The sequence below is a fragment of the Lissotriton vulgaris genome, chromosome 12 (genome assembly GCF_964263255.1).
Source record: "Lissotriton vulgaris chromosome 12, aLisVul1.2, whole genome shotgun sequence".
In the NCBI taxonomy this organism is placed as follows: domain Eukaryota; kingdom Metazoa; phylum Chordata; class Amphibia; order Caudata; family Salamandridae; genus Lissotriton; species Lissotriton vulgaris.
In genome coordinates, this window is record NC_141700.1 from 796,307,557 (window position 1) to 796,322,234 (window position 14,678).

Consider the following 14,678-nt stretch of genomic DNA (forward strand, 5'->3'; position numbering starts at 1 on the left):
TGGAAACAGGTTTTGTCGGTCCTGCGGCGCCGGAATCTGGTTTCCCTTCTTTATTTTTGGAACCGGAGGGTTTCGGAGTCGAAGCTTTCGGGTCCGGTACGGTTCTTGGCTTCGGCACCGATGTGTCTTTGGGCACCAAAAGGGCGTTTGGCTTCGGTGTCAAAGAATCCTTCGGTGTCGAAGGATGTTTCGGTGCCAATGGAGGTGGTGTAATTGGCACATGATGTTTTTTCGGCGCAGAGGCACCGGAAGGCGTAGTCTTTTTCCTCGGAGACGTGCCCGAAGGCGGGGCGTCGAAGGGTAAATTCCGGTCTCGACTGGGCACCATGGGCGGAGGGCCAACCGCTGCCTTTGTCTTGGGTAGTGTATGTTGTGCGGGGGCAGTAGTACTCGCAGGTTGTCGAGATGGAATCGAATCGTCCGAGTCCTCTGCCCCGATATGATCTGGAGATCAGGCGAGTCTTCCTCGGCGACAAGTGGAGCCTCGTCTTCAAAGATATCTTCGATTGGATCTTCGTCCTCGGAGACGTCTTCTTCGACGATCTCCTCCTCAAAGATGGCCTCCGGTGCTGGCGCTGATCTCCTCATTTCGTGTCGACGGGCCCTCCGATCCCGATTAGTTTTCTTCGATCGGAAGGAGGCACAGGCTCTCGTGTTCTGGCGAGACACAGAGGTTGCAAACCTCGTGATGGTCGCTATGAGGGAATTTTGCTCGACATACCGGGCATCTCTTGAATGGAGTTCTGTTCATGAGGCGTAGGCCGCACGGCGCCGATAGGCCCAACGGCCTGTGTCGACGCAGTGGACTGGAGCTGGTGATGTCGAAAAGTCTATTCGATGTCGAAATAAGTTTATCTAAAGTTTCTCGCTTCAAAAAAGCAGAAAAAGTATTTTCTAGCCGGAGCGGAAAACTTTCATCCGAACCCAGTGGGGGAAAAAACAATCTGAGGATGGAGTCAATGACCATGGGCAGTATTGTCCAAGGGAGGAGTCACCTATGTCGTGACTACAAAGACTTCTTCCAAGAAGACAACAACCTGCAATCATCCGAGCCCAACACCAGGTGGCGATCTATTGCTAAGTGTAGGATCTGCAGCTCATATGCTTTGAACATAATGCTTTATTTCCATAAAATAAACTATGCATGCTCGATGGTTCTCAGCGCCAGGACGCTCCCAGATTTCCCTTCTGACACTTTGCAGACACCCAACCTGTTACGCACTCCTTGCCCATCCCTCCTTCTATTCCCCATTCCCTCTCCCACCAGCTGATTAAACTAATTAGCATTCAAGCATTAGGAGCTCAGAGCATTCCTTCCCCTGCTACACGTTTTGAGTAGCTGAACACCCTGACCATGTACTAACACACAGCTTTTTTTTTTTAATCAGCAGATGCAGCTTTTATTTAATTAATACATTAATTTAACTTTTTGCCGTAGCATTCCTACACTGCATTGATCCTTTCACACGCTCTCAGTTGCCTCAAGTTCTCCAAGCATTTTTTATCAGGGTTTGAAGCCAAATTGAGCAAGAGTTCCATTTACGGCCCTTTTCAGTTGTAGCCGCTGCTTATTACCTGTCCACTAAACTTGGCCTGCAGCCTCTTAACAGATTAGGGTCATATCAATACAAAAAGGCTCTGCCAACTCTAAACTAAAAAACATAAATAAAATGCTTTCATTTGCAATGCCAATACCTCTAACTTTCACCAATGCAGGACCGATTGCATTGTAAATGCTTGTTCCCATAGTAAACACAACACGTCTATGCCTGTAAAATAGATTTTTAGGTGCCCACTTTTTGGGTCATCAGTTAGGGCTACTTTTTTAAATGAGTTGCACAGCAAAATGTGGTCTTCTTTAGAAGTATGGAGTGCAGAGAAAATGTTCTTAATAATAAAGAGTAGCCAGACATTAAAAAGGTTGTCTTTAGAAGTATGGTGTGAAGAGAACAGGCTCTTCTTAAAGAGGAGTACCCTGGAATTTTGAGAGCTAATTGAGAACTTGGTCAAGTATAGTCTATTAAAACTTAGTTTGGGTAAGGGTCTCTGTAAATCAACTGAAGACGTCACAGCTTAACTACACCTAGTGTACGTCTGATTTATACTCATTATTTGTGGGAACCAACAGAAGGAGTTTTTTTTTTTAAAGAAACCATTTAATTCACTTTCTAAAGATGCAAACAAGAAGAAAAAAAAAGAAAAACATGGTAATCGGCACTGGTATCACTGATACACTATATAACTTTATCATATATGTGCTACGAGATACAAGTTGCAATTTAGAGTTTGGAGAGAGGGTACTCTGTAGCAAAGGTGACGGAGTGCACTTTCAGCCACAGAAGGTCCCCCTGCCTCTGTCTCCACTGCTGACATACACCTCTGATGGCCCAACAGAGTAATGGCCTCAGAGTTTTTGCAATTTGCCTGCACATCCTATTTAAAGTGGGCGACAATGGCAAGTTTTCAGTTTTCACTGTCTGTCACTGCCAGGTAAAATCTGGCAGCAAGGGACAGCAAAAACAGTAAAGAACAAGTTACTTACCTTTGATAATGACTTATCTGGTTTAGACTATCTAGCTACAGATTCCTTACCTTAGAATTATCCCCATGCGTCAGACTGGATACATAAATGTTTCGTGAGCAGTACCTCTGTGCACCGGTAGGGGGCACCATTGGGCTGTGTGGCATCATTAGCGACGTTAGAGGTGCATATACAGGTGCGCTGATGTCAGTTACATTTCCTCGACTTTCCACGTGAAGCGCAGAGCCAAATTGCACTAACCACTGGTGTGGAAAACTAAGGACCTGAAATATAGAAGCCCTGTCCCTAGAAAACCGTTTCAGAGCGGGGAGGATGGGTGATTCAATAAGGAATCTGCCGCTAGATAGAGTCTCTACGAGAAAAGGTGCTACTGAAGTAGTAACATATGCATCTGATATAGACTTCTAGCTGTAGATTCCTTCCCTTAAAATAGATTCCCAAGAAATACTTCTAGTATGTGGGTCTTCAGACCAATTCCACACGCGGAAAGCCTGCTGGACCGAGTGGGCAAAGTGCACATCCCTACGGACCTGATTGTCCAGGCAGTAGTTTTTGGTAAACATGTGCAGGAAGCCCACATTGCTGCCTGGCAGATATCCAGGACCAGAACTCCGTGCGCCAACGCAGTGGTTGCAGTTTTAGGTCTGGTAGTGGATTCACGCAAACCCTCAGGGAGTTGCTCTTTAGCCAATGCGTAGCAGATCTTGATACAGAGCACGATCCATCTGGAGATGGCCCGCTTCTGCACAGCCTTGCCCTTCTTCGTGGACATACCACACAAACAACTGGTCGTTCACCCAGGACTCACATGTGCGTTCAAGGTAGAACGACAACACTCTTTCTGGATCTTGACATTCGAGTTGCTCTTCTTCCTTGGAGGGATGAGGCAGAGCGTAAGAAGTAGGCAGAGTGATGGTTTGGCCTACGTGAAAAGAAGTGACCACTTTCGGAAGAAAGGAAGCTCTCGTATGAAGCACCAGATTGTCTTGGTAGATGTTAAGATAAGGAGGCATGGATAAAAGGGCCTGAAGCTCACTGACCCTTCGGGCAGATGTAACTGCCACGAGAAAGGCTGTCTCGATGGTAAGGAGCAGGAGTGGATAATTGTACAGAGGCTCAAAGGGAGCGCACATAAGGAAAGTGAGGACGAGATTGATGTCCCACTGAGGCATAACAAAAGGAGTGGAAGGAAGCATGTGTTGCAAACCTTTCAAAAACCTATGTACAATAGGGGATTGGAAAAGTGAAGGTTGGTTTGACAGGTATCCCTTATCAGAGCCCTGCTGGGCAAGTAAAAGAATGAACAGGAGAACCTGAGAAAGGGGGGCAGACAGGGGATCAGTGCTACTTTCTGTGCACCATGTCACAAATTTAGCCCAATGGCAGGAGAAAACCGTCTTGCAGAGGGATGCCTGGCTGCAAAGACAATGTTACAGACTTCCGGCATTAGGCCAAAGGCAATTGTTGCTGCTAAATCTACACGCAAGAAGGAAGAGCGTTAACAGGTTTGCGTGGCGAACCCTACCCTGATGCAGCAATTAAAGATCCTCCCAAGCGGCATCCTGATTGGAGGACCGATGGCCATTCTCAACAGCTTGGGATACCAGACTCCCTGTGCCCAATTCGAAGCCACACAGATGACTTTGGCCCAGTCGTTCCTGATCTTCTTGAGAAATCTGGGCAGGCGTTGTATGGGCGGAAAAGCATACAGAAGACCTGAGCTCCACAATGTGACGAAAAGCATCTCCGAGCAAGAGACTCCTTGGAAACTCCAGGGCACCTTGCACCACCTCTGGATGGAGACGCCATTTGTGATCCGCTAAGCATCTTCGGCTGAGTTGGTCTGCTCTGGCGTTCAGAGAATTTGTCAGATGTAAAACCACCATGGATATGCCTTGCTGTTCACGCCATGTCCAAAGATGCAGGGCCTCCTGACAAAGGGTCCACGATCCCATCAGTACTGCATGTTGCAATGCCACATGGAAGTGTTGTTGTCTGTTGACACTTGCACTAGCCTCCTCTGGATGGAGGATAGAAAGGCTTTCAATGCCAACTGGATCACTCAGAGCTCCAACAGGTTGATGTGGATTCTGCCAGAGACCCAAAGCTCCCAAATGGCTGCCCCATCCCAGGAGTGATGCATCTGTCACTACGGTCAGATCTGATCGGGAAAGGGGAGAGGAGTCTGCTGCTGACTCAATCGCAAGCCACCACTGCAGGTCCCTTGCAGTTTCCTCCAAGATCTGGACCATGTCGGAGAGATTTTCCTGATGCTGTAGCCACTGGAACTTAAGGTCCCACTGCAGAGTCTGCATATGCCAATAGAAATGTGTCACAAGCAAGCTGGAGGAGGCCCAGCAGCCTCAGTCAGTCTCACCAAAATCCAGGATAGAGGCTAACTCATCAGTATCACAGCCTCAATATCCTGGACTCAACATTCGGGAGAATAGGTCCAAAACTGCACCGTATCCAGAACAGCTCAGATGAAAGGGAGTGTCTGTGAGGGAGTCGGGTGTGACTTTGGCACTTCAGACAGTGAACCACAGTGAATGTACGAGGTCTGCTGTAATCTGGAGATGGGAGATGGCACAAACACAAGGAAATGGACTGTTCCCATGAGGCACAGTGTCAGACTGATTTGCATATGGCCATGTCTGAACTGGGGTGGTGGAGTGAGCTAAAGAATGATGATGGATTCAACCCAGATCAGTTGACTGGGGGTGAGTGTTGATTTTCTCAAACGCTCCGTTCATCATCCCCTTTGGTATCGCTTTGTCGTAAGTAGGTGGCATGGAGGGAGCAAAACCTACCCATCCAATGTTATGGACTGCTAGCCGGGAAGGTGATGGCATATTTCTCAGCCCACTGGGTGCCCATGATGATAAGCGGACTGGGGGGTTTGGAGGCTGCGTCTGCTGGGGGCTTGGTGGCATGACTCGTCGCCGGTTACCCGACCCATGAGGCTGGCAGGAACCGCATATGCCGCCACACAGAAGCTGTAAAGCTTGAGGGCTGTTGTGGCTGGCCGGGTAAAGAAGTGGTTGCATGCCCATTCCGTGGCCTGGAAATGACTGAAAGGAGTATTGAGGGGCATAGGAAGGGCCAAGGACCTGGCCGTAGCCTTGCTGTTCTCAAAGTGCCCCAGTGCCAAATCCACCTCGTTATTGAAGAGACCAGAGCCATTCAAGGGCATGTCCATGATAGAGGACTTGACATTCACAGAAAAACGAGTTGACCTCAACAAGGCGTGGCATTGCAGGGCGACTGTCGACGAAACCGCTCTGCCTAGTGAGTCAGTGATGTCAAGTCCACAGTGGCTGGTAAGCTTTACTGCATCTATCCCATCTGCAACAGCCTAGGAGAGCATGGCCAGGGCCTCCTCCAAGACCTTTGCCAGCACCTGCACAACCGCATGCCACAGAGAGTGGGAATAGCGACCAAAAAGGCATGCAGTATTCGAAGACCGCTGTGCCAGACTAGTGAAAGAAAACATCTTCCCAAAATTCTCTAGCCTCTTGGATTCACTGTACAGTGGTGTGGTAGGGAATGCACCAGGATTTACATGAAATGTGAAGTCTTACACCACCAAGCTCTCTGGCGTAGGGTGTTGGATGAGGAAATATGGGTCCCCTGTAGCGGTGCAATGGCAGCAGGTAATCGTCCTGTTAACAGGAACCCCTGCGTTGGGCTTTGAGCAAGTCCTAAGCAGGATGTCAGTAAGTGCCTCATTGAAAGGGAAAAGCAGTTCTCTCATGCTGTCAAACCCATCAAGACATTAGTCTTGACTGCCTCCGAGGGCAAACTAAGGTCCAGGACCTCAGCACCCCTTCGCACCACCACTGCAAATGAAGCCCCCTCCTCCACAGCCACAGTAGGGGGAGAAAGTATGCCAGAGGCTGGAGAAGTATCCATTCCACTGGCTTCACCCAGATTCCCATACCAGTCCATTTATAAGACTCATTCCTCAGGGTCAGTCCAGCGACCCATCCCAATCTTCCCCAAGTCCTTGTCCAAAAGAATAGGGCTCAGGCTCCGGCCTCGAAGGCGGTGGTGCCAGAGCCGGCATCGGATGACGCCCCTCCATGTCAGAGTCGGAGATGAGTATGGGGATCGCGCTGCTGGTGGGTGCAGGGGACGTCAGGAGCATCTGCCTCTGCATCGGCGTCAAGGATGGTCTAGGTGGCACGACCAGCACCGATCTGTATCCAACTGAGGATCCTTGGGGTCTGACAAGTAGGGGCCCCTCCCGAACCAGCGGGGTCCGAAGGCGCGCTGGAGGAACAGGTCACCCAAAGATGAGGCTCATGGCCTCATAAAAATCTCTCAACTGTGCAGGGGTTGCTTCGGCTCCCGGGGAGGCGCAGAGCCGACCCAGGTGCTGGCTTAAACACGGATCTGGGGAAATTATGTCTGGTAGAAGGAGGAGTATTCGGTTGGCGATAAGTTTAGTTAGTAGTTTATTGTCTATATTACTCATTGAGAGAATGCGGTATGAGTCACAAAAGTGTAGTGGTTTACCAGGCTTTAGTATGGATATAATCACTGCCTCTCTCAATGAGGGGGGCAATATTTGGGCCTCTAGTGACACCTGATTCATAGCCAACAGAGGGAACCAGCAGGGTGGCATATTCTTTATAGAAGGCGGCCGTCAAGCTGTCTAGACCGGGGGTCTTGTCATTCGGGAGACTATGGATAACCTGCAGGACCTCCTCCACAGTGAAGGGTGAGCCCAGGTACTGGCAGTGCACATCATGGAGTCACTGCAGCTGGATTGTATCGAAATAGTCTATTAGCTTCTCCTCTTGTGTCGCTCCATTAGTGCGATAGAGAGTGGAGTAGAAAGAGGTCATTGTGTCAAGGATGGCGTGCGGGGGTCTGACATATCGAGTCCTCATCCTGGAATTCTGTAAGGTAATCTTGGGCCCTAGGCTTGCAGAGCAGGTCTGTCATGGTTTTCGGGTTAGATAATGGAGTTCGCTTCCTCCTTTTATTCTGCTACTTTCTCGAGTATTGATGCTAACATAGCAGTAACGCGCTTGTCGCAGCAGGCTGATTCGAATTAGCGTAGATCTCTCTCTAGCTGGGCAAGTCTAGATCGGATTGCTTTTAATACCCCGGCCTGTTTTGCTATAAAAGCTCCTCTCACCACAACCTTGAAAGCCTCCCATAACGCCTGAGGAGATCTAACCGATCCTTGTTAATTGGGAAATATTCTGTAATAGCAGTGTGTATTTCAGCACAGAATACCTGGTCATACAGCGCTCCTGGGGGGAAGGCCCCACATGAATGCTCGCAGTGTTGCCAAGGGGAGGGTGAGTTCTAGGAGTACCGGGGCGTGATCTGACAATGTCCAGGGGACATGGGTCACAGCAGTTTTCCAGGTGGCCACATCTCGAGTAGTCAGTCAGTAGTCTATGCGTGACCAGGCCTCATGTGCCAGTGACAGAGAGGTCCCCTCTCTGCAATCCCCATGTTATGATCTAGGACCACCCTGAAGTCGCCGCCCCAGAGTATGGCTCCATGGAACATTTTCGCTATTTGGTGCCATAACTCACTGTAAAAGTTGGGGTTGTCTGCGTTAGGGCCGTATACAAAGGCCGGTATTATAGGCTGCTGTTAGAGTTGTCCAGCAGCTATAACATCCTCTGTGTCACTTTTTATCTGGGTGAGCAACAACACCTCCCCTCCCTCCCAGTAGTTTTTGGTAAACATGTGTGGAGTGTACCGGAGCATGTAGTTTCCTTCAATATCAGCTCTGGGGGTATTTCCAAGGAAAGCCACCTCAGTTCAGACACAGCCATATGCAAATCAGTCTTGTTCCTGTGCCTCATGGTAACAGTCCAGCCCGAACTGCCAAGCCAGGTCTTCCCTGAACTGGAAACAAGCATCCTGGGACCGGTAACACCCCTCATCAGCCAGGCTAGCTTGAATCCGGTGGCAACATAAGCTTTTCTTCTCCTTGCATAATCATTTTTGCTTCTGCATTCTGTCTCCCACTATAAGGTCTAGGAAGGGAGCGATATCCGAGCATATTTGCCTAACATACCTTGATTCATTTAATTTTGTTATCTATGCGTATAGCTTCCCTATCCGAAGAGGTCATGCAGCGCATTGATGGAATCCGGGAGCTCATCTGAGCAGCTTTCATTACAACAGAGTCAAACTGCAGATGTACAACCAGACTATATGTATTTGTAAAGCATACTATCGCCCAAATGGGTATCCTAGCACTGTGCAGGTGTATAAGTCTAGCTTCTGATGCAGGTAGGGTGGATTGTCAGGGGAGGACTTACTCTTAGAGCCAGGACTTCAACTTCTTGCAGAAATTCAAGGAGAAGGAGGCTCAGATGTGTAGTGAGAGGTCGTTCCACACAGGAGCCATGTAAGAGAAGGCTGGACCTATGGTTGTGCTTTGGTGAATGCATAGGATGCGGGCTAAAGAGCCCGGGTCTGCGGAAATGCCTGGCGGGCTGATGGAATGGAATACGGCTGCTCCGGGAGGGTGGGCCTGTGTTGAGTAGTGCTTTGCACATGTGGGTGAGGAGTTTGAACTGTGCCCGCACGTGCATCAGAAGCCAGTAGAGCATACTAAGGTGTGGTGTGATGTGAGACCGGAGTGGGAGTTTGAGGCGGAGGCTGATTTCTGTATGGTCTGCAGTCTTCATTAGATAATTGGCGATTCTTGAATAGAGAGCTGCCATAGTCCAGCCTGCTGGTGAAGAAGGATTTGGAGAGTCTCTTTCTGGTGTTGGTCAGTAGCCACTTGTAGATGTTTCTCAGCATCTTCAGGGAGTGGAAGCAGGATGCAGTGACGGCGTTGACCTGGGCAGACAAGTCCAGCTTGATATCGATGATCCAGAGGTTTTTTTGCGAGTGGGCAAGGGGAGTGAGTGGGACCGAGGTCTATAGGACACCAGGTGGCTCTCTCAAGGTAACGCATTCTTTCTGAAAATTAACATTTCTGTCTTGTCGGAGTTCAGCTTGAAATAGTTAGATTATTATTATTATTATTACATTTCTTATATAGCGCCAGAATCGACCCCCGAAGGGGTATCTCCGCGCTTGCCTTGGGAACCCGTCCTGGTTTTTCCCTGTGAGATAGCCCTTACAAGGCATCCCCAAGGTGAAAGCCAGGCATCCCGCCGCAGGGGGGCCGTTGTGGAGATTAAGCAAGCTTAATGCCCAGAGTTGCAGAGTGTGAACCCATGATTAGGTCAGGCACCGAAGCGAGAATTATCGAGTCCATGGACATTTGAGCTCAAGACCCTGCTGCGTCGGGAATTGAACCCTGGTCCCGGGTCCGACCTCTGCTTCAGGGTCTGCCTGCTCTAACCAGTGAGCCACACTTCTCCACTTAGGTCATGCAGGCGGTGAATTAGTTCGCTGAATTGGGGGATTTGTCCAAGAGGGACAGTAGAAGTTGTGTGTCATCTGCATTGGAGAGGATGTGGATGTTGGAGCAGTGGATGGCATTTTCCAGAAAGTCATTCAGATGTTAAAGAGGAAGGGGCTGAGTGAGGAGCATTGAGGTACTTCGCAGATTAGTACCCGAGTTTCAGAGGAGTAAAGAAGAAAGTTGACTGTTTGAGTCGTCCTGTTTAAGAATGTGCAGATCCACTGGTGGCATGCACCTTAATGCCAGCCCAGCACATTTGCCTGATCAGGAGGAGGTGGGAAACTGTGTGAAACGCTACTGAGACCTGGTAGGATAAGGGTTGCAGTTTCTCGTTTGTCAAGGATCATCCAGATATCATCTGTTGGTGTGATGAGAGCTGTCTCTGGGCTGTGGTTGGGTCCAAATGGAGACTGCATGGTGCAGAGGATGCAGTGGTTGAGGAGGTGTTTGGTGATGCTTATGTTAATCGCTTTCTTTATGACCTCAGCTGGGTAGGATAGAAGAGAGATTAGTGAGTAGTTTGCGAGCTAAGCTGGATCTGCTGCGGGCTTCTACAGAAGGGCGTTGGACATAGTGAGGATGTGGGAGAGAACTCTGCTGATGGGGGTGAGTCCTTTATTGAATGTGTGGTGGGGGCAAGGGTCTGATGGGGCGCTGGAGTGGATGGACTTCATGATTGCGGGGTTCGTCTGAGGTTATGGTGTTTCATGTGTTCATGGTGAGTTCTTTGTCCAAGATTGGCAGACTGACTGCAAGGCTGCTGGGGTCAGGTTGAGGGTCGAAGTTGTCGGCTGTGATGTTCTTTCTGAAAAAGTCGTCGAGGTTGTTGCATAGTTCTTGAGATGAGGTGATGTTACAGACGTGGCTGCAGGTGTGATTATAGAGAAGATTTATTTGCTGCTGTTGGAGCGGCTGTTGAAGCGGTCTGCTGGGGCTTTCCACTTGGGTGTTCCGGATTTGCCGGTGGTAGCGGCACAAGACTGATTCAAAGGTGCCCACATCCATGGCTTCCTGGCTCAATCTCCTCCTGCGTCCTAGTTGCTTGCAGTGCAGTTTGGTAATCCTGAGTTCTTCTGTGTACCAGCTGCCCCGAGTTGGTGTTCTTGCTGTTTGGCTTTGCTTGCATGGGTCCAGGGTGCCAGCACAAGCAGTGATCCAGTAACTGAAGTTTTTGATGTTTACTCATAGGATGCCTTTATGTTTGGGGTGAATCTTGGAGAGGACAGAAGGCCAATCCTTCTCTGCTATGTTCTTCCAGAAGCAGGAGGCAGGACCTGAAGCTGACACGGGCATGGTCGGTCAATGTGATGGGTGTTGGTTTGTTGATCATGATGTTGGTGAATGTGGTTAAAACAAGGGCCAGTATACGTCTGGTGGCCTGGGTGTGGTCAGATAAGTGCTGGGTGAGGCCAAGCTTTCTGCAGCTTTCTAGGAGCGTGACTGAGTTGGGGGTAGGTAAGGTCCCGGAAGTGAAAGTTGAAGTCTCCTAGGTGGGGTTTGGTAGACAGGAGTGCCGCTCGGGTGAAATGGGCAGTGATCTGCACTTTAAAGGTGAGGTGCTCCATTTGGTTTCAATGTCCTTGGAGGCAGTGCCGCTGATGGTGCTCTCGAAGATGATGGTGGGCCTGTGCTGTCTGTCTTGTCTGACGATCTTATATCCAGCGGGATGGCCATGGTAATGTCCAGTGCTGAGGTCAGCAATGTTGCAGTGAGGAAGAGGTCCAGTGCAGAGTTCTCCTGTAGGTTCAACTTCTCTGTGGCTTGCCTGCTGAGAAAGCACGAGTTGAGAGAGTGCGAGAGAGGCAAAGAAATCGAGTAGGAGCAAGGTGGGGGCCTCAACGCTTCAGGAGTGGGTTCCCAAGGACCTTGTCTGGTCAGAGGACCAGACCCAGTTTAACCACAGGGGGCTAATAATACGAAAATAGGAAAACATAGGGACAGTCCTAGCCTTAGAGCTGTTGACTACAAAGGCAGTGCTATCCTTTTTATTTGCATCAAAGATCATAACACGCATCTTGGCCAGACTGACCCTTAGACAGGAATGATAGAAATTATTCAAATATATTAATTTGTGAAATAGCCAACGCTCGAGATGATAGGGCACCCAAAAATGTCTGAAAGGTGTTTATCTTCTATGGCTGCATCACAGGTTCCGTTATATGCTTGAAAATTGTACTTGGTTCCTCCAATAACTGTTTCCCACTTTGCTTACAGATTTCTTTTCAGGCGTGATAACAGGGGAGGAGGAGAAGAGCAATAGATATTTGATATTTGATATTTGAGGGGGTATTTCTAAAGCGCAGCGTTCGCTCCGGAGGGAGCATCATGGCGCTGAAAATCCTGAAAGCCCGGTCAAAAGGTGGCGCGAAGGAGGCTAGATGGCGGCTCTGGTCCAGTCGTCGGGGAGGTTAAAAATCCAAGTTTTAAGAAGTTTTCTGAAAGGCTTCTCTAGGGTCTGTTGTCTCAAGTGTTTAGGCATGCTGTTCCAAGCTTTGATGGCCAGGGAGCTTAAAGTTTTTCCACCATTTGACTTCAAGTTGTACCTGGCGGAGGACATGAGATTGTCTTGGGCAGAACGAAGGGAGCGACTCGGGTTGTAGTGTGGGAAGCGTCTGGTTAAGTATTTAGGACCAGTGTTGTTAAAAGCCTGAAAGGCAACAGTAAGTATTTTGAAAAGTATTCTTTTATGGAGGGGTAGCCAATGCAGGGTTTTTAGGGCTGCAGAGATTGAGGATTTGCGGGGTAATTTTAGGACCAAGCGGGCAGCCGTGTGGAGGACGCTTTGGAGTTTGGTCAGAGTGGACTTTTTAGTCCCAGCCAGGAGGCCGTTACAGAAGTCTACGCGCGAGATTATGAGGGCTACTGTTACAGTTTTCCTGGCCTCAAGAGGGAGAAAGTCGAAGAACTTTCTGAGGGATTTAATTATACCGAAGCATCTGCCGGCAACAGTCCTGGCGTGTTGGTCGAATGATAGATCTGCGTCAAATAATACACCAAGGTTTCTAGCTGTTGTGACGGTCTGGGGAGGGGCAACAGAGTTATCCGCCACCAGAGGGCTGGGCAGAAGGAGGTGTTCTTTCCGATGGGGAGGATCCCTGTTTTGCTAGAGTTGCATCGGAGGTGGTTAGTGTCCATCCACTGGAAGACCGCAGTTAAGCAGTTTTTAAGATTGAGCTCAGCTTTGTTTGAGTTGTCCTCTAGACAATAGAATCTAACAACTGGACAAAGAATCAGAAAGACAGTCGGATAGTTTGGTTGACAGAGTTGCTGTTAGCCAATATGCCTGCACTGCAGCCACTCCTTCCGCTTCCTTCACTGCCCACCAGTGCCTTGATCCTGCACCTGTGGTTCTTTCCATTACTATAGTGGTGTAAGCAGAACTGCGTTCTCAGCAGAGCTACAGAAAAGACAGTAAGGGTAAAGACCCAATGTTTTCACTTAGTGCAAAAAACTCATCATGGTTGCTGGCTTAAAATGTATCCTAGTCTGTGCTCAGCATCCTAAAACATTCTTAAAATTTAGAAGAGACTAACATCTCAACCCTGATGATAAAACTACTTCACACGGCAGCGATTATATGAATTTCTTAACAATTTGAAACATTAACTTGTTAGAATGAAGTCCAGTTACCTTCTTTGGAGAAAACACTCCTACAGTTCCCCCATCTTCACGAAGAGCCACACCCATCTCAGCCAAGAGCGCTTCTCTGAAAATTGAATGGAAAGATTGTAAGTATGCAGCTGACTATGAAACAGTTCTTGACTAAAGTCAATGGCAACATTTGAGCTAAGCAAGCATATGACTGCACTGGGGGAGGACAGGAAGTGACCTGCAGAAATCACCTAAGCATCAGTACCTAAAGCCTGTGGCGAGGGAACTGCCAAACTATCGTAAAGTGATTAGGAAAGAATAGCTTAATTCAGAGATGTCAAGAAGGCCACAGAGTATCAGCATTAGGCGGGTGTGATATTTTTTGTTTCGCAATACTACGATTGATTAAACAATCCTGAAATAAACAAGTCTGTGTTCCTACTCATGGTGCAATCTGAAGTTCTGATTGACGAAAGCTCATCTCCGACAGCCAGGTAGCAAGGATTGCAGATACACTGCTTGAATATGTAAAGCAACCGTGACGAATGTGGAAGAGGATCTGTCTTAAATTAATGTCTTTGGGAGAAAGGCCTAAATGCTGAAAGAAAGACTAAAGACTTAGGGACATTAAACATCAAACTCTATAACCTTTTAAACTGCATTCAGTAAAACAAAAGATCTGTACAGGAAGTGGGTGCATCTGATTGCATGGAAATCCGGGGATTTACAGAGGAATCAAGTCATTGCTTTTTTCCATCATTAGGGCTGAGCAGAGTTAATCATTAGACTAGCACTGAAGGATGCAACCCGCATCATGCTACGAACAGTGTGACCTGCTTTCAGAGCTTGCTGTTGCTTCCTAAAGGCTAGCCAAGTAAAAATTACAAGTGTCTTACCAAAGAATGGAATTTAGCCATGGTCTTTCCATCAGCTGGAATTTCACAGCTGTGTGTCTTATGTGGAACAGAATAATCAGACAATGACCTACACATAGGCAGAGACCACTTTATTGCAGATTTAGAAAAGGAGACTTCTACATGAGGAGAAATCTCTTTCTTTTCCACCAGTCCTGCGTCTCTAGAAATCACCACAACTGCATTCTTTGGGTTTTGAATCACAATCTGGTATCACTTTCCAGATGGACACACT

At 48.4% G+C, this 14,678-nt stretch overlaps 1 protein-coding gene across 1 annotated transcript in view; it reads right to left on the reverse strand.

The window, feature by feature from the left end:
- Positions 1-14,678, reverse strand: part of KIF1C (kinesin family member 1C) — a 912,154-nt gene that overhangs the window by 232,551 nt on the left and 664,925 nt on the right. The window contains exon 15 of the mRNA XM_086946204.1: positions 13,569-13,644. Coding sequence (XP_086802330.1) covers positions 13,569-13,644 — 76 coding nt within the window. The remainder of the gene's footprint in view (positions 1-13,568; positions 13,645-14,678) is intronic.